General features: G+C 38.5%; 2 protein-coding genes across 3 annotated transcripts; one reads left to right on the forward strand and one right to left on the reverse strand.

Annotated features, from left to right (window-relative positions):
- Window positions 1–1,411: 1,411 nt before the first annotated feature.
- Window positions 1,412–27,051, reverse strand: LOC126499479 (keratin-associated protein 13-1-like). Of its 2 annotated transcripts, none has more exons than XM_050138705.1 (3): window positions 26,911–27,051; window positions 26,437–26,730; window positions 1,412–1,498 (listed from the first exon to the last, which is right to left on the reverse strand). In XM_050138705.1, the coding sequence occupies exons 1-3, from the start codon at window positions 27,049–27,051 to the stop codon at window positions 1,412–1,414; spliced, it is 522 nt and encodes a 173-aa protein (XP_049994662.1). The 2 variants fall into 2 exon arrangements, with proteins under 2 accessions (XP_049994662.1, XP_049994661.1); XM_050138704.1 differs by having other exon boundaries at window positions 26,437–26,820.
- Window positions 2,434–2,940, forward strand: LOC126499480 (keratin-associated protein 13-1-like). The gene has a single exon (XM_050138706.1). The coding sequence runs from the start codon at window positions 2,434–2,436 to the stop codon at window positions 2,938–2,940; it is 507 nt and encodes a 168-aa protein (XP_049994663.1).
- Window positions 27,052–27,850: the final 799 nt, after the last annotated feature.

The following is a 27,850-nucleotide window of genomic DNA, read 5'->3' on the forward strand; positions in this document are numbered from 1 at the left end:
TTTGTAAACAAAATTCTGCTCCTAGCAATAAACCTAAGGGGAACCCAAAGAAAAACATATATAAACCCACCTGGAAACTGGAAACAGACAAGTTTGCCTGGAAAAATTGGGAGCATGGGGGCAGGAGGTAGAAGGAAGGGGAGAAGGGGAGGGTTGAGGGGAACTTGAGGAAACGGGATAGTTGAGATGGAGGAAAGACAGATATGAGAGCAAGGAAAGAGATATCTTGATTGAGGGAGCCATTATGGGGTTAGCAAGAAACCTGGTTCTAGAAAAATTCCCAGGAATCTGCAAGGATGACCCCAGCTAAGACCCTAAGCACAAGAGAAGAGGGTGCCTGAAATGGCCTTGCCCAGTCATCAGACTGATGATTATCTTAAATATCACCATAGAACTTCTGTCCAACAACAGATCGAAACAGAGACAGATTTCCACATCGGAGCATTGGACTGAGCTCCCAAGGTCCAGTTGAAAAGTGGAAGGAGTGAGAGTATGAGCAAGGAAATCAAGACCATGAGGGGTTCATTCACTGAGACAGTTTGCCTGAACTAATGGGAGCTCACCAATTCCAATTGGACTGGGACTGAACAAGTATGGGATCAAACTAGTCCCTCTGAATGTGGTTGACAGATAGGGTAGACTGAGGGGCCACTGACAGTGGCACTGGGATTTATCTCTACTGCGTGTACTGGCTTCTTGTGTCCTATTCTTGTTGAATGCATACCTTGTTCAACCGAGATGTAGTAGGGAGGAGGGCCTTGGACTTCCCAAGGGCAGGGTACCTTAGCCTCTCTTAGGATTGGGGGGAGGTGGGAGGGTGTGTGGAGGGAATAGGAGGAGGGGAGAAAGTGGGAATTTGGGTTGGTATTTTTAAAGCAATAAAATAAAATATAATAATAATAAAAAGACTTTTACTCCAGCTACTAGGAGCCCAGAGAAAGACATTTAAAGATTTAGAATCTTATAAGATAAACTTTAAAATAATAGTTGTTGGGTGCCTCTGAAGTTTCTTGTCACTCAAATCATGTAGTGAGGTTTTTAAACAAGTTACAATTAAACAGATTTTACAGAACAGGCTCTGCTGATTTCAGTATCTGTCACTTAACCCTATCACATTTTCATGAAATGGATTCAGAATGCAGTGATGGAAGCCATTCTTTCTGCAGAAAGCATGTTGAAAACTCTTGTATATAGATGTGACTGTTCACTCAGATACTAAATGCAGAGATACATTGGCAAGTTCATAGGTGAGGATGGAGGCAGCAGCCAATATCTGAGGTCAGAGGGTAAATAAGGAACTGACAATCAGGGAATGAGAGGATAATTCTTCCTGGTCAAAGGGAAATAACAGTGTCCAAAGATCCCAGACTGGGAAACAGTCTTCAGCAAGACTGGAAATCTAGAAAGAAGATCAGTAGAATCCAGATCCAGTGCCACAGCTCGGTCTGTAGCAAGAAGCCTGGCAGGTTCTCTGAGGAACATAGGATGGGCGGCAGATCTGAAGCCCAGTGACGAGAAGCCTCAGTTTTATCCAATCGCCTAACCAGAGAAAACCAATTCCCATGACAGGACAGGGAGACTGAGCTTTGAATAAGCTTGGAACCATACTTCAATTTGAAATGATGTTTAGTAATATGAACTGGGTTGGCAAACTAAGACGAGAGTTCCCGTCAATAGGTTAAATCAAAAATAAATCGCCACACAACCCCTCCTGCTGCCATTGACCCTCGCACACTAATGCCATGTCTGCTGTTTTGCTCCACAGGGCCCCATAGTGGCCATTTTTTTTATTTCATTATTCTAAATAATCACTTTCTTTGCACAGTTTTTCAGCACTAGGATGATTTTGTACAACGTCTCAATTCTTTTGACTTATTTTATATAGCTCATATAGACGGGATATTATAACCAGTGATAATAATGTAAACGAAACAGAACACTATCCTGGAGAGTGTGAACCCATGATTTCATGTTGGAGCCATTTTTGAAATGGCTTCTTGTCAGTACAAGACTCTGACTTGTATCCAATGACCAATTGGGGATAACGACTTTGTCATCCCTGAGATTATTTCCCCTCCCAACACAAGAGCATACACAAGTCATAGACAGAGAAAATAAAGGGGGTTTCCTGACTATAATGGTAGAGGCACTAATTAAATACAGTCATAGCATTTGTAACATAAATGTATTTCATTGACTCAGACATATAAAAAAAGAGTTCTGCCTTAAACGTAAGATAAAAGGAGTTAGCTAACTGCAATTATGAAGAAAATTGCTGAGGTCCAGACATGCAGATGAGTCTGGCCACAGACAGAAACAACGATCATGTAAGAAGCCACTCCCATTGCTGAGAGTATATAAAGGTCTCAGAAAAGGAGTGATTTCACATTCAGAATCTTGTTATACTCAGCTCAACTTACACCTGCCATCAACATGTCCTACGGCTGCTATTCTGGAAACTTCTCCTCCCGCTCCTGTGGAGATCACCTGAACTACCCTTACTCCTCCTGCGACTCTTCCTACTCCAGGCACCTGATCCAGAGCACGAACTCCTGCTCTCCCCGACCCTGCCATCGGGGCTCCTCTCTCCTCAGCGGCTGTCATCAGAACTACTTCCAGCCCAGCAGATGCCAGACTTCCCATGTAGTGCAGACTTCCTGCCAGCGGCCCTGCTACAGCTCCAGGGTCTCCAGCTTCTACAGCCCCTGCAGGACCACGTACGGTGGCTCTCAGGGCTTTGGGTCCAGCAGCTGTCACTCTCTGGGCTACGGGTCGAGAAGCTCTTACTCCCTGAGCTGTGGAACCAGCGGCTTTAGACCCTATGGCTTCTCCTCACTGGGCTTCGGATCAGGATTCTGCCGCCCATCCTATGTTCCTCAGAGAACCTGCCAGTCTTCTTGCTACAGACCGAGCTGTGGCACCGGATGTGGATTCTACTGATCTTCTTTCTAGATTTCCAATCTTGCTGACGACTGTCTCTCAGTCTGGGATCTTTGGACACTGTTATTTCCCTTTGACCAGGAAGAATTATCCTCTCATTTCCTGATTGTCAATTCCTCACTTACCCTCTGACCTCAGATATTGGCTGATGCGGGTCCATTGAGAAATCTGTCATTAATCTATTAACTCAAGAATAAAGTATGCATTGCAAATTAAATTAGTAGTGTTGAATCCTTGCCAAATTTATGAATACTAAAATTTCAATCTAATGAATGTACGGAGTTGACATCCGGTTACGCCTGCTCTTGTGAGTTGTTTTGTGCATGCTTGCTTTTGTGACTGTGAAACAGTAATTGATTAATGTTAAATGAGCAGCATGTGTGGGAGTATAGGGTTTGTAGTTCCATTCAGCTCTAAATTAGATACAAGTCCTCTGTGCCTCAGAGTTTTCTTACTTAAGAACATCAAGCAAAACCTTACTGTTTGAAAGTATAGATTTCTATTAATGAAATCCCAGGTGCCGAAAGTAAATTAATTTCCATAAGTAGTGGTTTTTCAAGTCTATGCCAACTGGTCTTACTAAGTTCTATTAAGAAGACAGAAGTCAAAATGTATTTGATTTTATAACTATGGGTTCCCTTGTGTACTGACAATGTTTTGCTTTGAATCTGACATGACTACCATGGGCTCGTGTTTTGAGTGCCAGTTTAACAGGTGATAATCTATTTTAGGAGGCTGTGTAAACCTTATTAAGTGGGGCCTACCTTGACGATGTGCCTTTGAAGACCATCTCATACTCCTAACATCGCAGGTCCACCCCCTCTGCTGTGCTTCCTTGCGATGCTGGATTTACAGCCCTATGAAAGGGTGAGTCTGTGTGAATCTTTCCCACGCATTGTTCTGCCAGATATCTGGACATGGCAACACTAATGTAAATACAGAGGAAATGAAAATTACTACATCCGTTATGGGAAACAGTAGAGATTGTCCAAAATGTTAAAACTGCCCCATGGTTTAGTAATTTCACCACCAATTCTGTAGCTTAGCTAAGAGGATACAATAGTGTGCGTGGACGTCCTGAGCGCAATACTATCCACAGTAGCTTAGGAATAGAAAGATAGACCGATAAAGGGCGATAGAAAATGTGGTATATATCCACAGTTGAAGTTTAGCCATTAAAATGATGAGACACTATCCTTGAAACAACATGGATAAAAGTGGAGATCAATATGCTAAAGGATGTATGTCAGATTCAGAGAAGCAAGTCCAGATTGAGGTCGCCTGCATGTGCAATCTGAAGTTTGCTTCCACAGTAAAGTGGTGATTCCTAGAGATTGTGGAGGGAAGGGTTGGGGTGGGGAGCCAGATATGGTAAGGTTAACCACATGTTAATTTATAATTTGGTAAGCTCTGAAAGTCTGGTTTGCAATTCGATAGTTGTTAGTTACCCCTAAGTCATGAGTGCCACTGTTGCACAGCTGGGTTGACCTTGTGTGGTGGTAATTTTGTGCCCATCAGCTGTACTGCTAAGTGGGATTCTGACTGCTTTCCTCTATTGGCAGATAGACCTACTATGAGATGTAGTCTTCGGAGAGAGGGCTTCCAGGTCAGTTCCATCTCACTTCCTCTAAATCTTGTGTCTGAAACGTGAAGCATCTTAAGCAATAACTTCTTACCTTCAAATTAAGGAAGGCAACCAAAGGCATTAGCGATTCCTGGTTTTCAGGAGTGTCCTCTTATACTCCTTTAGCAAGACGAGGGAGGCTTACCTTGCCTGGCACCAGCAAGTTTATTAGTCTAGGGCTCTGTGTGAGAGCCTATTAACCCAAAGGTTATTGTTTCATTTAAATTATTCATGTATGTAGACATATACACTATAAACCATACATTTTTTTAATTTAAAGCCTGTAAATTAATAGGGAATTCATGCCTGGGACTGTAAAAATGGCTGATGATGAAGTCATAGACCCTAGAAGAGAACCCCCTTTTCTCAGTTTCCTAAACCACTATAATTCCCAACTGTATTCTAAACATTTACACTTACATAAAAAATAAGTGTACCTCTCTCCCTGTATCATCAAACACATTTATTTGCAGCAGACCGAGACTTTCACAGAAATGGACAACTGGTCAAAATGCAGAGAGCAAATGACTTTGGGAAGCCCATCCCAAATGGAAACATCTACAGGGTTGGGGAACGTCACAGACTTCATGTAACACTTAAAACAAATTTTAATGCATACAGAGAAGTCATTTCCACCATTTGCAGTCAACAAAGATGGAATTAGACTATATTTTAGTAAATAAAATGACCAGACTTGGAAAGACTCCATGTGGAATCTGAAAATGTTGATCTCCTAGAATCAGAGATCTAGAAGTGATACACACGAAGAAGAGGAAGAACACGCTAAAATGGAAGATGGCCTACAATTTGGTAAACAGGAAAAATTGCTTTTCATGATGCATTTCACTGAATGATAACCAAATCTGACACATAGAATATTGCTAAATCTTAAAATTACAATTACAAAAATGTGTGTCCTCTTTGGATTTCATTAAAATTATTACCTAACAAAGTTGAAGATAGTGCCATTTATATCATTACCAATTAATACACATTTGAGCAAAAAACACTTTTTCATGGTAATGTTGTCTAATTTATGGGTGAAAAAATCCCTGAAACAGATGTGAAGATAGTAGATTTAGATAAGGTGCCTGTGACTGACAAAGTAGGTGATTCACACAAGTTCCCATAAATGCCTCCACCATTATTCCTTTATTCTATATAGCTGTCTTAGTCACTGTTCTATTGCTGTGAAGAGACACCATGACCAAAGCAGCTCTCACAAAGAAACAAAGAAGCATTTAATTAAGTGCTTGCTTAGAGTTTCAGATGGTTAGTTTATTATCATCATGGCTGGCAGCCTGTCACCCAGGCAGGAAGTCATGGTGCGTGAGAAGTAGCTGAGAGCTTTATATTCATATCTGTAGACAGAATGAAGAGAGAGAGAGAGAGAGAGAGAGAGAGAGAGAGAGAGAGAGAGAGAGAGAGAGAGAGAGAGAGAGAAGACTGGGCTTAATTTGGGTTTTTGAAACGTCAAAGTCTATTCCCAGTGACATATCTCATCCAAGAAGGACACACCTCCTAATCCTTCAGAACAGTTCACCTGAGGACTAAGCATGCAAATAAAAGACCCTGTGGTTGGGGAAGAGTGGTTGTTCCCATTATATCTACCAAAACAGCCCTAGAGAAAAACAAATAGTGTTAGTACTTTAGAGACATCTTTATAATTTATATATAAAATTCTTAGTAAGAAGCACTGTAAAATGATGAGAGTATCTACCATGCATTAAGACTCAAAACAACAAAAAAGTGAAATCCAAATTTTAGAAAATAGTTCTGCATGGTGGCTCATATCTGTGTTCCCAACACTTAGAAATACTGAGGCAAGAGAACTGTAGTAATTCAATACAAGCTTGGCTACATAGTGAGTTTAGAACTGGTCTGCGAAGTGAGACCCTGTATTAAAAAAGCATAAAAAAACGACGTTCAAAACTATCAGCACCACCATGTATGTGAAGGTATAAGACTATTTTTATTATTGCGCATTTATACAAAGAACATAAAACCATATTGGAGAGTAAATAAGAGTATAAACATAACAGAAATTAATTTGAAAAATAAAATATTCTACTGACAAAGAAAAAATCAAAAGTAAAAGAAACACTATGTTATTTAAAAATTAAACCAGCTTATTTTGAATTTCCCACAAATGGAAAAACCCCCCAAATCACTGTATATCTTCTCTCACTCTACCTGACTCTTTGAGTCTAATCATCCATATTCAAACTGATCACCAAATGACTTTGTTTCAGGTCAAAAGTCTTTAGTCATTTTGCCTTTAAAGTGTATTTGTTTATAACTGTGACCCGCCGTGTTTCCTCATTCAATTTTTTTCTTATCTGTTTTTCCATTATACTGGTTTCCAGAAAAAATATATTCACATAATGTAAGCCATAAAACATGCTTTAGAAATGGAAAATCATTGTTGGTGGCAAATGGGATGTTTTTATTCAACTCAAATAAAAATGATGACATCATTGAAGTCTTCATTGTAGGCATACCAACCCTTTTGTCACAAGATAGATAAATACTTAGCCAGGTTTCATCAAGGACATTATAGGGACATTTATTTTTATCACTGAGTAGCATTGAAGCTATAAAGTACCAATGGTTCTGGCCTAGGAGCACCTAGTTGGATCAGTGCTAAAACAATAAACTGGCCCATATGTAAAAAATCAAGGATGCTATTCATCTGCTATTTCAGAAAATGTACTGAGGGGCACATTTGGAAATGAAAAATTGCATATCAGATGTGATAGCATGTACCTTAAACCCATAAATGGAATACAGGGATAGAAGGATATTGGTTTATAATAAATTTTGTGGGATAAATATTGAGATGTTGTCAGAAAGAACGAACGAAGAAAGGAAGGAAGGAAGGAAGGAAGGAAGGAAGGAAGGAAGGAAGGAAGGAAGGAAAAAAGGAAGAAAGAAACACAGAAATAAAGAAAGGAAACTTAAATAATGCAAGGCCATACCCCTGGTTAAGACCATAAATGAGTCCTGGTTCAGAAGTCATTAAATTCAGAATCTTAATTATATCCAGCTGAGCTCACGCCTCCTCTCAAAATGTCATACAACTACTAATCTGCAGACTACGTATCCCCCACCCTTAGATACTCCCAGAATTCAGTTCTATCTTTCCAGCCTACCTAAGTTCTGTCCTATCAACAGGCCAGGGAAGTTTCTATATTCATTAACTAATAATGCACCACATTGGCAGAAGGACCTCCCACACCACATACTGTCTTCACCCCAATCTATGACCACACTGTTCCCTAATGGTTACATGCCTCTAGAAGCTATCAGACTTCCCCAGGGCAACCAGTGGATCTAATTTCTATAAATTAGTATGTGAACAGGCTAGTGTAAACAGAGACTTTCATGTCCTGGCCACCCAGACCTGAATAATCACATGGAAACTATATTAAATATAACACAGTTTAGACAATGGATTAGGCATATGTCTAGCTAGCTTTATATCTAAAATTAATTCATTTTTATTATCTTATTTTTTGCCATGAGGCTCATTGTTTGTTACCACACATCTTGCTTTTGGGGCAGCTACATGGCATTTTCCTGACACACCTTATTTTTTTCTTCATGCAGCTTAGTTTTCCCACCTAGCTATATTCTACCCTGCTATAGGCCAAATTTGCCTCATTTTTTTTAATCAATGGTAATAAAACTTGTTAAAAGCATACAGAGGGGAATCCCACAACATCTTCCCTTTTCTGTTTAAATAAAATGGAAGATTTTATCTTTAACATACTAAAATTACATATACAAAACAGATATCAAGAAAGAATTACAGTTACAATATTTAGTCTATTTGTTTCTGGCAAAATTAAAAAAAATTGTCATCTATTATGTCTTTATGAGTCTAAAGTTTTATATTTAGTTTATCTTTTATCATAACTAAGGAAAACTATAACTGTCTTCATCTCCATCAAAGACCCCAGAAGGATATACAGGAAGTACATTGTAAGCAACCTTGAAAACTCTAGAATTGACAGAGGCATCTTGCTGCCTGTATAGTCACCCAAAGTTATTCTGTAATGTTGCAGCATCCATATTAAGCCTAAAGTCCCATAGTATCTGGCAGACTTTTCCATGAAGCACAAAATTTGAAAGACTGTTTTGCCTATATTGGCTGTTTGTCAGTTACTTTCTTCTGTGTCCTGCTGAATGTCTGGCAGACTTTTTCACAAAGCAGGAACTCTGAAGGACTGACTCTCTCACCTTCTTTTGGGAAGTTTAGCAATCACTCTTTTGTGGGTCCCACATATCCATTTCATACAGCATGTCATCAAGTCTAGGCAAGAGCAGTTTCTTGACCAAATTGTTTGCCTTGTCACATTGAAGGGAAATTTCATAATGACTTTCTTTAATATCCACCAACCTCTCTAATATAGTTGGTACTGCCAGAAGGAGACATGTCTCACTGTTGAAAATCATATAAGTTCTTAAAACATTTAAAATGCCATATTCTGTAGATCTTTGAAGTGTTGAAGATTATCTAACTGAAATATATCTCTATACATCTAGGAAATCTAACTAACATAACTACAAGTCTGACTATTATAAATAACTATCTAGGGATGGAGAGATGGCTCAGAGCTTAAAAGTACTGACTGTTCTTCCAGAGGTCCTGAGTTCAATTCCCAGCAATCACATGGTGGCTCACAGCCATCTATAATGAGATCTGGTGCCCTCTTCTGGCATACAAGCATACATGGAAGGAATGTTGTATACACAATAAATAAATCTTTAAAAAATAAATAACTATTAATCTGTAATTTTTAATATACATTACATTTTTAAATGAGCTTTATATGCATAATATCTTAAATAAGAATAGAAATATACATATAACAAAATTGATCTTAAATCTGTACCAATAAACCATAGTCCATACCAATGTAAAGTATTCATTTCTATATCATATTTCCCCTTTCTAGAAAGAGATTGACGTGACCATTAACCACTTATAATCAACTCCCTTTAAATAAAAACAAATGCCCATAAATATTCATTTTGGAAATTTGGGTATTGTTTTATTTAAACTGTTTTCTGCCATTTGTTGGACAAAGTACATTTAGGATAAATGGAGACATTTTAGGGGTTCTTGTTTTATCAAACCACACTAGCCTGGAAGGAATCTACAGGTTCCCAACCTCTGTGAAAACAGAAGCAGAATTTCTTTTCCAAAGTAACATAGCTTAGACTCAAATTTTGAAGTCAAGATACCTTTATGGTTTTTTAGCTTAGCAGTCCCCACAATCAGACATTTCTCTGGAAGAAAATACAATAGCATACATAATCTAGACTATATATTTTTATTGACTTTTTATATTCTTTTTACTGTTTTATTCAAAGACTTATTTGTTTTATTTTAAAAACTATTCTTTTAAGACTGTCTATACCTATTTTTAAGCCTATGTATATTTTTTAAACACACTATGACTTATTTAGAGGTTGACTTTTGTTAGAATCTGTTTTTGTTTTGTACATGTAATCCTTTTTGTGATCACTGGTGTAAACTGTTAATCCAAATGGCTAGAACAAGAGTGGCCATTTTAGCCGTTGGTTCCACCCTGCTTGGCTTTTCAGTGTGGCAGAGGTAGGTTTACTGACAGATCTGGGAGCCATGATTACCATCCCAACTCTGGGAAGCAGTTGGCTCTCACTACCACCCAGCAACTTGTAGCAAGTTGCCAAAAAACCCCATTCAAGTGCTTCACAGCAGGACTGCTCAAAAAAATCCTTTTTGCAGCCAGCAAAAAGCAGGATGCCATTTTAAAAAAAGAGCCAGGCATCTGTTTGTCACCAACAAACAGAGCCTATCTGGAAAAAAATGAAGCTACCAAGAAGCTGCACTTGGCTCCTCTTTGTGGGTCTAGAAACCTTCTTTTCTTTTCTTTTTCTTTTTTTAAAAGCTTTTTTAGGTCTTATGTGGATCTATGCCCGACAATGGGTACCATTTTAAAGTAGAGACTGTGCTTTCATTTCTTGGCTACCCAGACCTGAATAATCACACAAAACAATATTAATTACAACAGTGTTTGACCAAAGGCTTAGACATACTTTTAACTACCTCTTACATCTTAAATTAACTCATTTTTATTATTTTATATTTTGCCACAAGGCTCATTGTTACCTCACATCTCGCTTCTTAGGTGACTACTTGGGATCTGCCTGAGTTGCACATTATTATTATTTTTTGCATTCAGTTTAGTTTCCCTGCCTATCTATATTTTGTTCTGCCATAGTCCAAAGCAGATTTTTTATTAACCAATGGAAATAAGACGTATTCAGTGCACAGAGAGGGGAAGCTCACATCAGGTTAGACCTTCTAAGTTGCCCTTACAGGTCTAACATCTAAGCAAATCACTAGCTTCACCATTTTGAGAAAAATACTCCTCTTTGGTATCTTCTAAACAGTTGTTACTTATTTTTCCTTCAGTTGCAAACTACTGGCAAAAAAAATGGTATGGAAAATGCACAGAGCTTAGTGAATGATCTGTTTGGTAAGTTAATGGAATTAGTAGAATAAAATTGTTAGGCCATTCAGTGAAAAATTGTGCTTATACAATGTGAATTAACTTGAGGAAAATAACATAATTTATACTCATATATCTTATTCACAAATAGCTGAAAAAACAAATAAATATTAGCTTAAAAACCATACATTCTGGCTTCAAAATACATTGTTAGTTTCTTAGTTTTATCCAGTGAGGGGTGTGTGTGTGTGTGTGTGTGTGTGTGTGTGTGTGTGTTTCTTATTTTGTTCTGGGCAGCTATGTTTAGTCTTGCTAGGCCTCTTAGAGAAATTTTGCAAAATCTGACAGATTGATGTATTTATCTTAGACTTTCAATATTTTTTCTCTCTAAAACTTCTGGTTACTGTCTCTATTTATATAACAAAGTAGACTCTCTGTGAATAATGTCGAGAGAAGTATGTATTATATTTCTTTTAAATATAGAACATTTATGTTTTTGAGGAAAACAGGACACCAGGAAAATGCAAGTGGGAAAATTTGGTCATATGAACATTTTGTACAAAATCAAAATTTAGTGTTGAGGGGGTGAAAGGAAAAATACCCTTTAATTTAAGTATTTCATCTCTTACTAACTTTTGTATATGTATAAGGAGGAAGTCAATTATCCTTTGTAAGAATTACTTTTGGTTGAGGAACAAGCTTTCACCTTATGTGATCAAATGCTTATATTAAACATGGCTGGAAATAAAAGTAATCAAATCTCATATTTTTTGTTTGCTATTTCAAAGTAGATTTGTAATTTCATTTTAGAATTTTATTTTGTGATTCATATGATTCATATATTTCATATCAAAAGTAGGGAATTGACATGATCAGTAGCATATTGATTATACTTATAGTTAGTTACAAAATAATTATCTTTGTACACAGATAAAAAAACATAGCACAGAGAATTGCTCTATACATCAATATGTAGAGCCCCACAGGAATTATGACAAAGAAATCTGACAAACTGAACTAACTTCAAACAAGAAAAAATGAAAACTCAAGGGAGATCAGGAGTTCACAGTTGGTCCCAGCCCAGTGAGGACACCATCAAAGACTATGAGAGTGGGAAAATTTTGAAGGAAGCAAAGATATCAATGCAATGAGAAAGAATAAGGAGAATTTTGAAATTATAAATGAAAAGTTGACATACTGTAGTGTGAGAAGTCCTTCTGTTTATGTGTTGCTTGCATTGGTTAATGAATAAACATTTTGGCCAGTGGCTAGCATAATAGAGCTAGGCATGGAAAACTAAACCAAATGCTGAGAGAAAGAAGGTGGAGTCAGGGAGGCTCCATGCACCCACGAGGGGAGAAAGCCACAAACCACTAGGTAGGCCACGAGCCTCGTGGTAAAATGTAAAATAATGGAAATGGGTTAATTTAATATGTAAGAAATTTCTAGGAATATGCATAAGCTAACAGGCCAAGCAGTGTTGTAATTAATACAGTTTCTGTGTGATTACTTTGGGAGTCTAGGCAGACTGGAACACGCAATCAGACTCCTACTACAATGCCAGAGGAGTATAAAGAGATTTGTAAACAACAAATTCAGAGAATTATACTGGAATTATATCATAGCAAAAAGTCAGCCCAGAGATGCTATCTAGGGACAGAGCATCTCTGTTTATATGTCACAGTCACCTCATACCTTACCAGGTTGTATTCCTTTGCTACTAAAATTGCTTTCTATTTGACCAGTCTCAACTCACTTTTTATCTTTGTAAATATCTTCATATGTTTTATAAAACCAATTTTACCAGATGCCATATAAATTACATTTAGAACAATATTAAGTTATTTAATATCAATATACATGTTCCTGCCAACTTGTAGTTTGCTATGATGTAAAGATATGTATCCATGTAGATACATGTATCCTTGTACCACACATGACAGATAAGATATTAGAAGACTTGGAAAGTTTCTTGGTTATTAGTCAAGTATGTTCTCCCCCTATTTCTGCTTAGTTAGGAACTAGTTCAGGACCAAGTCGAGCAACATTTTAATGTGTATGATTACTATAAACAAGCCTTGCTTTCAGGAGAATAGTCTAACTAATGTTAAGATAGTGAGTGCATCCTGGGTGCCAAATCACCTAGCTGTAATATATGTTAAGTCTCAAAAAAGAATCATAGTACAGTCAAATACAGTTATAGAATGAAGTCTTATACTTTGCAGAGAGAAATTAATCTATCTTTGGAAGTCAATCCCTGAGATACTAAGGGGGCCTTGTAGATAATTCAAACTTGACCAAGGGACACTATTTATCTACACACTTATTTATAACTGCTCCTCATTGCTGATCTTTTCAATCTGCATGTCATAAATTCATCTGGCTGCCTAGTAGAGTTAGTTTATAGGAAAAATCAAGGCAGAACAAGAAATCAGACTGTAAGAACAGAAGCCCAGATCCTCGTATGTGAGCAACCTTAAAAGTCTTGAATAACCAGCTGAAGGAGAATATAAAACATCCCAGCTAGGTTTAAAGATGAACTCTGTTTAATGTGACTGTCTTTAAATAATGCAATGAGAGAAATGTGCTCTCTGTGCTTGAAGCTTTATACTGAACATTGTGTTATAAACTTGGAATAACTGAACATGAGTTTCCAGTTGATGGTGCGTGTAGATTCCTGTAAAGTGGAAATTGAACTGACAAGCTCCTTCAGGACACGGGAGAGAGAATACTGACATGAGGAAATCAGGTAGAGAGAGAGTGAGATAGATACATACAATGGAATTGACACAAAATGAAATCTTCATATTTCATTCCAATGCTTACTGGAGTATCTACTGTGGAGAAAGACATAAAATATCAAGGGCACAAGATGATACTGCCTGGCTTTGCCAGGAGTCTCTTGGAAGGAGAAAATTAAGAAAAAAAGAATTGAAGTAGGAAGAAAATCCATCATTTTAGAAGTCGAAAACAAGAGTTACTTAGCATGTAGACTGCCTTTTCATGATTCCCTGACTCTTCTGTTTCTTGCTATTCTTTCTTTTAATTTAAATTTTTTATTGATTTTTGGAAATTTCATGCCATGCACCTCAGTTCTACCCATCTCCTGGTCCTCCCATAGCCCTCTACACACCTGCAGAACCCCCCCCCCCAATGAAAGACTACAAAACAAAGCAACCAATCAACCAAGCAACAAACAAACCTCTTCATTTTTCCTTCTTTTCCACCTCTTCAGCATCTCTTATTCTCTCTCATGGCACTGGGGGCCTCAGTGTGTCATATAGCATATTATTTTTCTCTATCAGCTTTACTAACAAAAGTTCATTGGAGTGAGTTACTGGTCTAATTCTGTAGTGATAGGAGCGGCGGGGCTGCATCACCTGCACCCGGCCGCCCACATGGCTAGCTTATGCCCCAAAATAATTACATGGAAACTGTATTCTTTTAAACACTGCCTGGCCCGTTATCTGTAGCCTCTTACTGGCTAGCTTTTACATATTAATCTAACCCATTTCTAATAATCTGTGTAGCCCACTAGGTGGCTTACCAGAGAAGATCTTAACCTGCGTCTGTCTGGAGTGGGAGAATCATGGCGACTCCTGACTCAGCTTCTTTCTCCCAGCATTCTATTCTGTTTACTCCACCCACCTAAGGGTTGGCCTATCAAATGGGACTACGCAGTTTCTTTATTAGTAAGAAATCACTCCCACATCATGGTTCAAGGCCACTGGTTTCTGGTACACACAATCATCACCAGATACTCACCAGAACTACTCTGGTCTATCCCATGGATGCCCCGAGTCTTGGAGATTCTGCTGGTATTGTTCCACAGAACCATGAACTTCACAAGCTCCAGCAAGTTCTAGATGGGATAGATGTTACAATGAGTCAACCCAAGGTCCAGCTGTGGGCCTGAGCGGTACCTAAATTGATCAGGTCACCACTGGGGTTACATACCTCCGGCAAGGAGTCAGCTCGCCTGTGTCCATGTCCTCAGGGCAGGCTCACCGATGCCCGAGGTGAAGGCCAGAGCTGGCTTTCTTGCTGCAGTGTCCAGTGAAAGGCAAGGCCAGCTTTCTCTGGGCCAGCAAAGGGTAGGGATGGCTCAGCATTGCCCACTGATTTCATCTCACATGGTTCCTAAGGACTCCCAGAATGACGTGGGCCACAAACCTCAACACAGACTGCTATTGCATCTGGACCACTAATCCAGACAAGGCCCTCAGCTGCAGCTCTGGACCAGATGTCACCGGACATTAGGTAACAGTGCAGGAAATGCAGATCTGCATGCATCATGGCCCTTGGACACAAGCCAGGACTAAGATGGCTGACCTGACCCTGGCCATCCTCATGGCCTTCAGTGGCAAACAGAAGCCACATACGTTCATTCAGACAATGGCCACTTTAAATCCATGACCTCAGACATGGCTCTTGACATCAGACTGGTCCTGGGAGACACATGGCCCTGGATATCAACCCAGGCCACCCAGATCTGTTGACCCCTGCTGTGGCACAGCCCCAGGCTCCAACAAGGCCACAGGCTGCTTCCAAGATCCTGGGTCTCTTTGTGGGCCCTAGTGACAACTTGGGTCACAGACTTCAACACAGACTCCAGTTATAGCTGGAACATGGACCAAGACATGTCCCTTGGCAGCATCGCAGCACAGACTTCAGCATATACCCTGGTAGCAAACAGACCTTCTCCATGAGCCTCACCACCTTCATTTCTTCCTTTCTGCCTCTTTTCACAGAGCATGAACCATTCTGTTTCTTTTTCTCTCCATTTTTTTTTACCACATATTTGTTTATCATAATGGGGCCTACCTGACCAGTAGCACAAGGGGGGCCCATGGATGTCTTCTGTCAGTCACGGCCTTGAGGAACCCTGCTGGCCTGTAGCTATCTAGTCTTGGTCTGAGCAGAACTGCATCAGGCGAGTGTGGATTTCTGTGCTACCTATTCTTTAAGTCACACTTTTATTTAGTCTTCTGGAGGTGAGAAACCCTGTATGACACATGAAAATATGAATGATAGTGAAAAATAAAGGCAGTTACTAAATATACCTTTCAAAGCGCAAAGTGTCTGCCATGACCAACATATTTTAAAGATAAATAAATACTCATCATATATCAAATGTCGTCACAGTTCTCAATTCTAAATTCAATATCTAAAATTTTTCTGATGCATAGGAACTCTTTGATTGGCGAAGCCAAAAGGAAGACAGAGCATATGAAATTTTCAGAGCTAAAACTAAATGAGCCAGAAGAGAGAACTGGTGCCTATTAGCGCTGATTGTATTCTGGAAAGCTGGTATGAACTGTGAAATAGACAGTACCAGATCTTTTCTCCTAAGACAATGTGATGATATATTCCTGCAAACCTGTGGCTAGGGTTAACTGTTCAATGCATTGACTTACTATATATGTGCTTATGCTTATGTACCACACATATACACACAAACACACACACACACACACTACTTATTTACAATTCACATGAAGCTACCAGTCAGTTACACCTCAGCTTATCCTGAATTAAGTTACCTAACAAACACATGCTTTTTCTCAACCAGAATTTAATGAGAATGAGTGGGTTAATCTTTATAAAGCCTTGAAATTATTTATCTGTATATTTATTTCACAAATATGAGCATTTTATCTACATACATGTCTGTGTACCACATGCATGTCTGGTGTCAGCAGAAGCCAGAACAGCATGTTAGATCTCTGTAAGTGGAGTTATAGACAGTTTGAGTTACTGTGTGGATGCTAGGAATTGAACCTGAGTCCTCTAAAAAAGCATCCAGTGTTCTTAACAGTTGAGCCATCTCTTCTGCCCCATGAAGCCTTTTAAACAAGACAAAAATGTTCCTATAATGTGAAACAAAAGGAATGCAATATCAGTGTATTCTTAGAAGGAAGTTCTAACCTAAAAAGCAGGAGGAAGATAAGCATGGACAGCATACTAGAGGAGGGGTATTTCTGGCAAGACTGACAAATTGATTAATAGAAATAGTCATGATATTTCTGACAGAGGATAATTAATTGTTTTGCATAATAATGAGAACATTATACACCCATAAATACTATGTATAATGAATTAAAGGGCTGCAATCACAAACAATTGGTAGATTTGCTAGTATGCAATTGGTAGAGTATAAATGGGGGAATGGTGACCTTGTAGATTTCTTGACCTATATTCAAGAGTACATAAAAACAAAATCATGGAGATATAAATATTTATAAATATAACTCAGAAGTACTTACATTTCCTGTCAAGTAGTCCCCACACAAGTGCCCCTGAGCTGTTTTCTTGTAGTCTTTTCAGGGTTGCCTACAAAACCTTGCAGTCCCCCAGGGATTCCTCTGCCTGTGTGTCTTCCTTCTCCAGAAATCTGATGTACATGACCAACTAACTTCTGATATCTTGATGTCTGCCAGCTGGACTCCTGTCCCACAATGGTAGGCAGATTGTTCATGAGTACACGGGCTACCAGACATCCTATGTGTCATCATCCATGGTCAGACCAAGGACGGTGCCACCCAAGGATCTTGATATCTTATTGTCTCTGCCAGATTGCTTATACAAGACTTCTGCTCTTTGGTGAATGTGGGGGCATTGCCTGTTTTAGACCTAGAAGTTTCTACTCACTGGGCTGTGGGTCCACAGGATTCTGGCTTTTGAGTAATGGAATCAGTAGTTTACTTTATCTGAACTATGAATTCTGTTTCTGTCACTCATCTTCTTTGCTTCTTATGATTTCCAGCCATCTTGAGACCAATCAGTCTATGATCTCACTTCTAGTGGTGTACACACTAGTATCCAGATCTTACATAGAAATCTCAAAAATTTAATCTTCATTTGTTTATAGCCAAATAGCTAAAAGGCAATAATAATAAGTTCATTTTCACTAGAAGCAATGACCTTCACCCTTTCCAAAAATGAAGTACATATTCATTCTATGACCCCCCAAACATCACTGTTCAGAATATAAAACTAAGTGCTGAAGAAAATTAGATGACAGGTCTAAAGATGTAGAGCAGGAAGAGCAAGGTTTCATGGTCTGTATGGGCTAGATAGAAAGACCCTGTCTCAAAATAACAATATCAACAGCAACACCAATATAGAGAATAGTATAAATAGAAAAAAGGAAAGAAAATTAAAATGTACATACATATATACATCATTAAATTTTGTCATAATGCAATCTTGATAATTACAAACCTTGAGATGTCTAAATTGGTATTTTGTTTTGTCTCTAATGTTTTTTTTTCTACTTTTATAAAATTTTCAACTTTCTCTTTTTTCCTTGGCTTAAGGATCCTTGTTGAAGAGGACTGGACAGATTATGGAGGCCAAAAACTGTGGCGATGAAAAAAGAAACACTATTATTTCAGAAACGGCAGGGCAATTGCATAATGATAGTGAACACATAAAAATACTGCACAAGCTCCAGAAGGAAGTTCTAACATTGCGCAAGAAGGTAGCTATGGAAGCCCCACCTATGATTGAGCAGTTACTGGAAATAGAAAGTGTCTGGAAGAGAGAGAGTCAATTTTCGTTAAGAGAATAGCCCATGATAAATCTGTTGTGGTCCAATGGAAAGGCATACATCCAAGAATTTATGGGCAGCACCAGTTGGCCTTTTTGGTTTTTAAAATAAAAAGGATACAATATTAGGTGGGAAGGGAAGATATGTGTGTCTGAATAGAGCAAAAGGAAGGGGTACATATGATAAAAATATATTTATGAAATTCTCAAAGGGCTAATATAAAACAGAACTGCCAAAAGTTGTGCATAGCATTTCGATAGCTAAAAATTACAAGCCTTTTTTTTTCAGTTTAAGGATTCTTTTAAAATTTATTTTACTTTAGTACTATACACATGTGTTTCTATGTGCACATGCATACTGTTGCCCTCAGAGCTGGAGTTGCAGATGGTTGTGAGGCACCTAGTTTGAGTATTGGCAACTGAGTTTGGGTCTTATTCTAGAGCAGAAAACCTCTCAACTGTAAAGTCACATTCTCCAGCCTTGGTATCTAAGACTGTTAAAATAATATTCACATTTACATCACTCTTCACAGACCAAAATTAAAAAAGTGGGTAGGTGTATGTGAAACACAGAAAGAAGTAATTATGTTAAACAAAAATTCTGTTTTTACAAAGATTGAAAAAAAATTCTCATCATGGTATTATATTTTACCAGGGGGAGGGAAACTATTATTAGCTTCAAGTTTTATTTATTTAGTTAACCTGATGTTGCTTTACAAAAATAAATAAGTTCTTAAAGCACATTGAACAATTGTCTGGGGATTATTTTTATAATATATAAGAAAGAAGCCAGTAAATTCCTCATATAAGAATTTTGGATTAAAATTAATGATAATTTAATTGTACTCTCTCTAGTCACCTAAACAATGTACCTGAAAATTGCAAATGCTTATTTCAACAAATATGTGCAACTTAAATTTCTACAAGAAAATGAGAGTGAGCAAATACAGACATTACCCTTGATAATATGCCTATGATTACTCTTATCCCAGTTTATTAAATCACAAGTGCACTCCTCTGAAAATATAGTCCATCAGTTGCAAATAACCAATGGTAATTGATCAAACATTGACCAAAAGGCAAGAGAGACCAAAGCGTGAGATATTACAAACAGGCTTTCTTCACTGATTAGTCATTCAGCACCAAATTGCCATCCCTGAAAGCATGCATGTAAGTGAATTTATACATAATGAGATTAAATTTAAGAATATATATGTACATTTTTGTCTTAGTGGAAGTGTCTTTTGCTTTACAGAAGCTTCTCAGTCTCAGGAGGTCCCATTTATTCAATGATGCCCTTAGTGTCTGTGCTCCTGGGGTTATATGTAGGAAGTGGTCTCCTGTGCCCATGTGAAAGGAGACAGAGACAGAGACCCACATTGGAGCACCAGACAGAAATCTCAAGGTCCAAATCAGGAGCAGAAGGAGAGAGAGCATGAGCAAGGAACTCAGGACCGCGAGGGGTGCACCCACACACTGAGACAATGGGGATGTTCTATCAGGAATTCATCAAGGCCAGCTGGCACGGGTCTGAAAAAGCCTGGGATAAAACCGGACTCGCTGAACATAGCAGACAATGAGGACTACTGAGAACTCAAGACCAATGGCAATGGGTTTTTGATCCTACTGCACGTATTGGCTTTGTGGGAGCCTAGGCAGTTTGGATGCTCACCTTACTAGACGTGGATGGAGGTGGGTCGTCCTGGGACTTCCCATAGGCCAGGGAACCCTGATTGCTCTTTGGGCTGACGAGGGAGGGGAACTTGACCAGGGGAGGGGGAGGGAAATGGGAGGCGGTGGCGGGGAGGAGGCAGAAGTCTTTAATAAATAATTAATAAAAATAAATAAATAAAAAATATATGTGCAGTCATATACATCTATATATGTAACAGAAATTAATGGAATAAGACATAAATTTGAAAGATGGCAAGGCAGGGTACATGGGAAGGTTTGGAAGGAGGACAAGTAAGGATGAATTTAGGTAATGATTTTATAATCTCAAAAATAAAAGAAGGAAGTACTAAAGAAAAATGTTGTGTATTGAAAAGGTACGGGAATGATTATGCTAGTCAAGAGAGACATAGGTGACTTAGAGATCACAAAGTTAATCTTGCAGTAATCATGAGGCCCTTGAGACTGAGAAACTTCTATGTTTGGACATGAAGAAAGCTAAGACTAACCATTCTAGTTCCTAAATTTCACCTTGACATGGTTTTGTTAATGCAATTGAGAGCCCATCTCCCTTCTCCCCATTTTTTCTTATTTTCTTCTCAATCATCATCTCCCCCAACAACAGCAATAATCAACCCACAGTGACCATTTCTACACTTTTACTGAAAATATAAAAGGACTGAAATGATGAGAAAATTCCATTTAACTTTCCCCAAGAGAAATTGAAACAACAGCACCGGGAACCTCCCTGTGACCCAAAATTTATTTTGTTCTTAACATATATGGTTTACAAAAATATATGTTATCTCTGTGTGTGTGGTAATATGTTGTGAACATTTTAAAAGCAATCTTGAAAATACTGCATCAATGTCAAGGAATACAGTTTGTCTAAACGGGAGTCATCACTGATGGTTAAACTTACAGCAGACATTAGAGTGGTTTGTTGGCCTATAGAAAACTTTAGTGAGAAAAATCAAAATTCCTTTGGAGAAGTAGATGGAATAGTAATCACATAGTACCATAATAAAGTCCTCCTAGATAAATGATAATTATAGTACTGTGGACAATGGATATATATCATCTCAATTGATACTGCAGTTAAATGCCACGCTATCATATGCAATTTGTAATGAAATCATCATCTTATCATGATACATGACATTCTATTTTCACACAAGGATCTTTTGAGAAATAGCTAACCCTAGCCTTGTTCCAACTATTTAAACTCCATTATAGTCTATATTTTATTCTACAGATGAAATCCAGGGTCATATATATGATCAGATACCTCTGCACTACCGAGATGTACTCTTAGCTGTTAGATCTCAAGGTTTAGCATTACTTTAATTTCACCAGGATGAAGATATGTTTCTCTTTATAAATTATGAATCTGGGTGCTCAGATTTAGAAAAATGCAGCCTTGCTGCAACCAGACACTCCACATCCAATAGGTCCTAACTCTACCAGGCCTCCAACTTTCTCCCATCTTCTCTACCCTTTATCACGCTTACTAGTTCTGTGAATCTCGAACCCAGTGGTTCAGGTCTTAAACTATTACCCAGGCAGCAGTGATTCCAGGAATGGCTAATACTCTTGTTCCTGGGCAACCTGCAGCCACTTCTAGGGAACAATGCATGTACTCCATTTTCCGGGAAACGGCCTGATTCATTTCTATTCAAGGGATTTCACAATTTCTATTTGTGCATTCTTGTCACATTAGAGATTACAGATAACAGCTTTACTCCCCCTGAACTGAACGCCCATATTTTGCATTAGTCATGCTTCAGTAACACATTGTCAAATTTCTTATCAGAGCCAGTCAGTATTCCAAATAACATTCATCTAATGCTGCTCTAGAGAATGCATACAAGCAACTGTTTTACTATTTTCCAAGAAAATATGTTCATTCACATATTAGTCTAAAATGACAAAATTAAAGCATTTTAAAATGTACCTGATGTTTCCCTGAGCATACCACTTAGAAGCATTAGTATTATTTAAGTAAATAATTATTGAATCACAAGAATATCAAGCCTGTGATGAGCCATTCTCACCACAGAACATTTCAGTTGACCTTCATGGTGCCTGCCTATCATTATGACACAGAGAGATTGAGGCAGGAAGATCATGAGTTCCAGACCATCTTTTCTGTATTGAATTTAAAGCAATTATTGGCTACTTGGTGAGATATTATTTCAGAATAAACAAAAAAAAACAACCTCATGAGGTACTGTCTATCTTCAAAGTCATTTTAAACAAAATAGAGATCTTCAAATTCAGTGAGTCTGTTTTTAAAAATAAAGTAGAGAGAGAGAGGGTTCTACATCCAATGTTGAATTCTGTCCTGCAGATGCACCTGCGCACATAGCCACAAATATACCACATGGACTCCCCTTCAAGGGGCCTCCCATGCACAAAAAAGACTGTATAGTAGTTGACTGTGAGGGCAGCGGGCACTGAGATAGAAGCATAAGCCAATGAAGGTCCTAGGTGAGGTCCTGTATGTTGACAGACAAATGCATACAATTTTCAATATTGTCAAATCTTGCTCCTTAAAACCAGATTTGTTCTGTTACATCTATGTTTTTTTTTTCCTGAATGTGACCTTTAAGACTTCAGGGTTTCATTTTATGTAATCTCTTTCAGCACCAGTGACTTAACTCATGGACATTTGTTATGAATAACTATTTGCTCGTTACTTGATTCTTCTAGTAGAGTCGTTGTCTGATTAGCATAGAGATGCCACATTTTCCTAACACTACTCTTCATTTCAGAGAGAGAGAGAAATGGGTGTCATTTACAGAAATATGTCTAAATCACTTGTATATAAGAGATCCTGTATAATGGTAAAGTTCCCATGTTGAGGTGAAATTGAAGGGGTGTCTTGATTGTACCTTACCAAATGTTTTTTTGGAATTAGAAGCATTCTAGATTTCACAAACGCTCAGATTTCAAAGTATTTACATATACAATATAAGAATATCTTGGGAAATTCCCAGTTGAAGCATGAAATTTAATTATGTTCCTATTTGCGTTATATATACAGATCGAGGGTAACTTATATGCAACATTTTTATGTCATTTGTACATCGACTGTAGGTTCAGGGACATCATGGTGACACTGAGAAGTATCAGGAGTGAAATTCAGAGTAGTGATGCTAATTTGTATAATAATAATAATGGTAGTGGTGGTGGGGTGTGGTAGTGGAAGTAGTTTAAAGGCATACCTAGCAAAAAATGCAAATAACTTAGCATGATGGTGGGAGAGGACAAAGTGGCGTTGGTAGTCACTGATGACCTAACCTCGACAGGTAGAAAGAGTAGAAGAACAATGTCTGGAAATTATTCATGAGAGAATTTCTGGAAACTGGTTGCAGTAATTCTTGGAAACCTGCACAGAAAACCTGTCAGCTAACAGATAACCATTAGCCTTGGCGGTTGATTATAACTGAGAGCAGCCAATGCTTTGTTTGCGAGCCTCCGTGTTCAAAATCTTTGGCCGTGCCTGTGTGTGTGTCCGTGCGCATTAGGAGGATGCTGGAAGAGTAGAAGCGACCAGCTACAGTCCTGAAAACTGCTGGCTGGCTTCCCTGTGAACTGCAGAAGTTGGAATTAACTTACAAATTAGCAGACCGCAGTTTGCTGTCATGCATTTAATTGCTGGGATAGGGAGGGACTAAGTTCTGTATGCTACGACTTTAGTCCTACAGAACTGAAAGATAATCACATTGCTGGTACTAGTTTGGTCTAATTTATGGTGGCAGCGATAACATACTAAGATATGGCTGACGTGTCCTGACCGGCACAACAGTCTTCTACACTCGTTGTAAACAAAACAAACAGGTAAAAGTTTCTATAATGACTATATTCTAATAATATTTTAAAAATTCAAAGCAGTTTCACTGAATGCATATCCCTTTTATATTTTCTTGATAAAATGATTATAATTCAAAGATTGTGTATTATGGACTCCCTATACTATTCTTCTGAAATGCAGAAAGCCGCACCTGTGTCTGAAATCTTGGGACAATATCCGATTAACCTCAGGCTGGCCAAGAAGCACAAGAGGATTTCTCCAAATCTTACAGCTGCCCGTACTTTGAGGAAGGGAACCTGACGATTTCTCTTAGGTAATGATTATAAATGTAGAGTGGCAAAATCATGAAAACCTAGAGACATTATGCAAAGGACTGAGATAACTACTTCCCATCACAACTTTCATGATAATAGTGGTCAATTCTTTCCCCCAATCTTATCTAAATTTCCCCTGGAACTATGTAGACACCATAACCAATCTGCCAAAAATAGTCATGAAGGAAGGAAGGGGAGAAGGTCATAGTGGAAGGAAAGTGTAAGTTGTGGAATAAAGGACAACAGAGAGAATCCTAGGTGAATCAAATCAGTGGACCACCAAGCAAAACACTACAATAACCCTAATTGTAATCTTTTAACATTGATGTAATTCTTCTGTTCCTGTTTCTGCCACTGCATAAGCTCATGGAATACGGGGAACTCTGCCTGCCACTGCTTTCATAGTTTACACTCAGTTACTACACCAGAAAAGAGGAAAGGAAATGATGAAATGGATGGGACATAGACATAAGATTAGTATTTGACAGGTGTCCAATACTCAGCACTCCACGCCGAATTTCAGAGAATGTTTAACAATCTCAAAGAACAAGGCTAGGTAAAACATGTGAATGTTGTTTTATATGAATATTGATTCCTTATATTAATTATAAAGCTAATATTTTCGCTATACTTCATGTGATTTTTATTTCTTCTAAGTATTTGAGCTAGAAAGAAGAGGATGGCATAATTCCATATTATTCAAGTGTTTTAAAGGGATCATTAAGTCATTTTCGATAATATTTAAAGATCTAGTGTTTTCTCTTAGATTTAATTAGCATAATTGCCAAGAACCCAGGTAGAACTTCACACCTGCTCGACCTAGCTATTTTTACATCTGTTGTCTTCCTGCTTATATAAACGGGAATAATTTTAACACATTAAAATATTAATTGGGCTATGGGGACTAATATTTTTAAAAAAGTGATACTCCTGCATGCTAACTTCACAAAGTTGAGAATTATCATACAGATATTAATCTCTACTGTTAATATCCTTCATGTATTGACCTTACCATGTAAACTTATATTTTTCTTGCATTCTTCAAATATCTAACACATTCTGCCCTTTGAAATGCATGCTGTAGCCACTAATTTAACTAGGATTGTCAGTTCTTTGCATCTTTAGTTAGAGAAAAGCTTGATGTAAAAACTCAGCCTGCTCAGGAATACCTGCAGCAAGAAGGAAACATACTTAGAGAACAGTGGCATTACTGTGACAGCCCTCTTAGCCTTCCAAAATCCTAATTTGCCAAAGAAATCACAATCAATGTTAATTAAGGGATTGAATAATTTTTTTTTCTTATGCCTACACCAAATGTCTGACCCCAAAAAGAGAGCAACGCCATGAAGAAAAGCTATTTTGGCCCATGCTTAGAGGATCCATTTCACCATAGTTAGGAAAACATCACAGCACCTGCCATGGGAGGCTGGTTGTTCACATCTTGGTGGTCCAGGGAAATACACAGAACAGGAAACAGGACAAGGCAAGAAACCTCAAGCTCTTCCCCCAAAATAGTATCATTTTTCCAGTTAGATTCTACCCTGTAAAGGTTCCACAAATTTCGAAAGTAATAACTTAATTGTGAAACCAACTGGAGAAAAGACAAGCCCTTAATACTACTTGTCATCCAAACCATAATGCATCCGATTTACATAATATCATTAAACATGTACTTATGCAACAGGAAGAATGTTTTATTAAGATAAAATTATTTGACTTCGTAATTTTAGGAGAAGTGAAAAATTATCAATTTTATCAGGAATGTAGTTAAATTTTTCCTTAGCCTTCAGTTTGACAGAGAAAAAGTTTAGGATTAGAAAAAAAAGATAGCAGAAGATCAAGAAAATATCAATACTTTTTAAGGATAAAATGAAAAGACAAGATTTTACTACAGAATCAGCATTCAGTATTGGCATTGGAAAGTCAACAGAATAATCAACAGAGGTCAGATGTATAGAATGGTTGGTAACAAGATGAATAGAAACCCCTAGAAGGAAAATAGAGTGGGCTACAGACAGAGGATCTGTAAAAACTGGTAGGAAAGTGATGGACCCTGTAATTCAGGGATCTGAAGCCACTGGATCCACAGCCCCCTGTGTAGCAGCTTCTAGATCCATAGCGCAGGGAACGGCAGCTGCTGGATCCAAAGCCCAGAGACCCAGCATATGTTCCCTGGCAAGGACTGCAAGGTGTGGAGCTCCTCGGGTAGTAGCAGGCTGTCTGGCAGGGTCTGGACACCACACAGGATCTCTGGCAGCTGGTGGGCTCAATGCAGGTCTCCTGACATCCGGTGTTCACAGAGGATTCCACCTGGCATGGGCTGGACACCATGCAGGACCTCTGGCAACTGGTGGGCTCAATGCAGGTCTCCTGACATCCGGTGTTCAGAGAGGATTCCACCTGGCATGGGCTGGACACCACGCAGGACGTCTGGCAGCTGGTGGGCTCAATGCAGATCTCCTGACATCTGGTGTTCAGAGAAGATTCCACCTGGCAGGGGCTGGGAGAGCAACTGGTAGTGGTGTAGACCAGGTTGCTGGGGTAGGAAGAGCCACAGGAGGAACCTGAAGAGGGCAGGCAGCGCCTAAAGGAGCGGGAGGAGAAGTTTCCAGAGCAGCAGCTGTAGGCCATGTTGAGAGAAGATGTTAGCTCAGCTGGATGCAACTGAGAGGATTCTGAGTTTGGATGTCACCCTGTGGAGAGCTGGGTTTATATACTCTCAGCAACAGGTGTGGTACCCAACAGTCTCATCCTTAATGCATCTACGTGTTTCCTGGTTTACAAAAGTGGAATAGTAATCTCTGTAATTGTAGTTGTGTTTGAATAGTTTTCAGGACAGTGTATTTATGAGTGTTGTAACAAAGGTCAAAGTGCTACTCCTATCTACAAAATGCTATAACTATTTTATATTAATGCCTGCCCCATCACAGCTATAACAGCCCTTCCCAGTCCTCCACTATGGGCTACCTGCTTGTACTTGGTGGTATACTCTTGGTTCTGCTAGTGAGTGCTTCTTCCCTAAAACTGGAGAAGGAGATGATGTTAGTTATCTAGATACTGGATCTGTTTCTATATGAATGAGAATATTTACAAGAATGTTCCATCTTATCAACCTCTATTGCCATCCTGTCAAACTTCCATATTGTAATTCAGTGTGGGGGGTAACACAACACAATTATACCATGGAATACAGTTACACAGTGTGTAACAAATTAAATAGAGACCCATTAAAAATAGACAAAAGCAACATACTTAGAAGGGCAGCAAGAGACTGGGGGTGGGTATTGCTTATTTACAAAGAAATTGTTGAATAGTGTCTCACCTGAAAGAGCTCCACTTGTTCAATGAAGGGAGGAAATAATTATAATAATAAAAACGAAGGAACAGGGAGGGACCTCACAATCTTTCCATTGAGCTATTTGTTTTTGTT

This window comes from Alexandromys fortis, unplaced genomic scaffold, assembly GCF_014885135.2.
Source record: "Alexandromys fortis isolate MF-2015 unplaced genomic scaffold, M_Fortis_MF-2015_v1.1 scaffold_11, whole genome shotgun sequence".
In the NCBI taxonomy this organism is placed as follows: domain Eukaryota; kingdom Metazoa; phylum Chordata; class Mammalia; order Rodentia; family Cricetidae; genus Alexandromys; species Alexandromys fortis.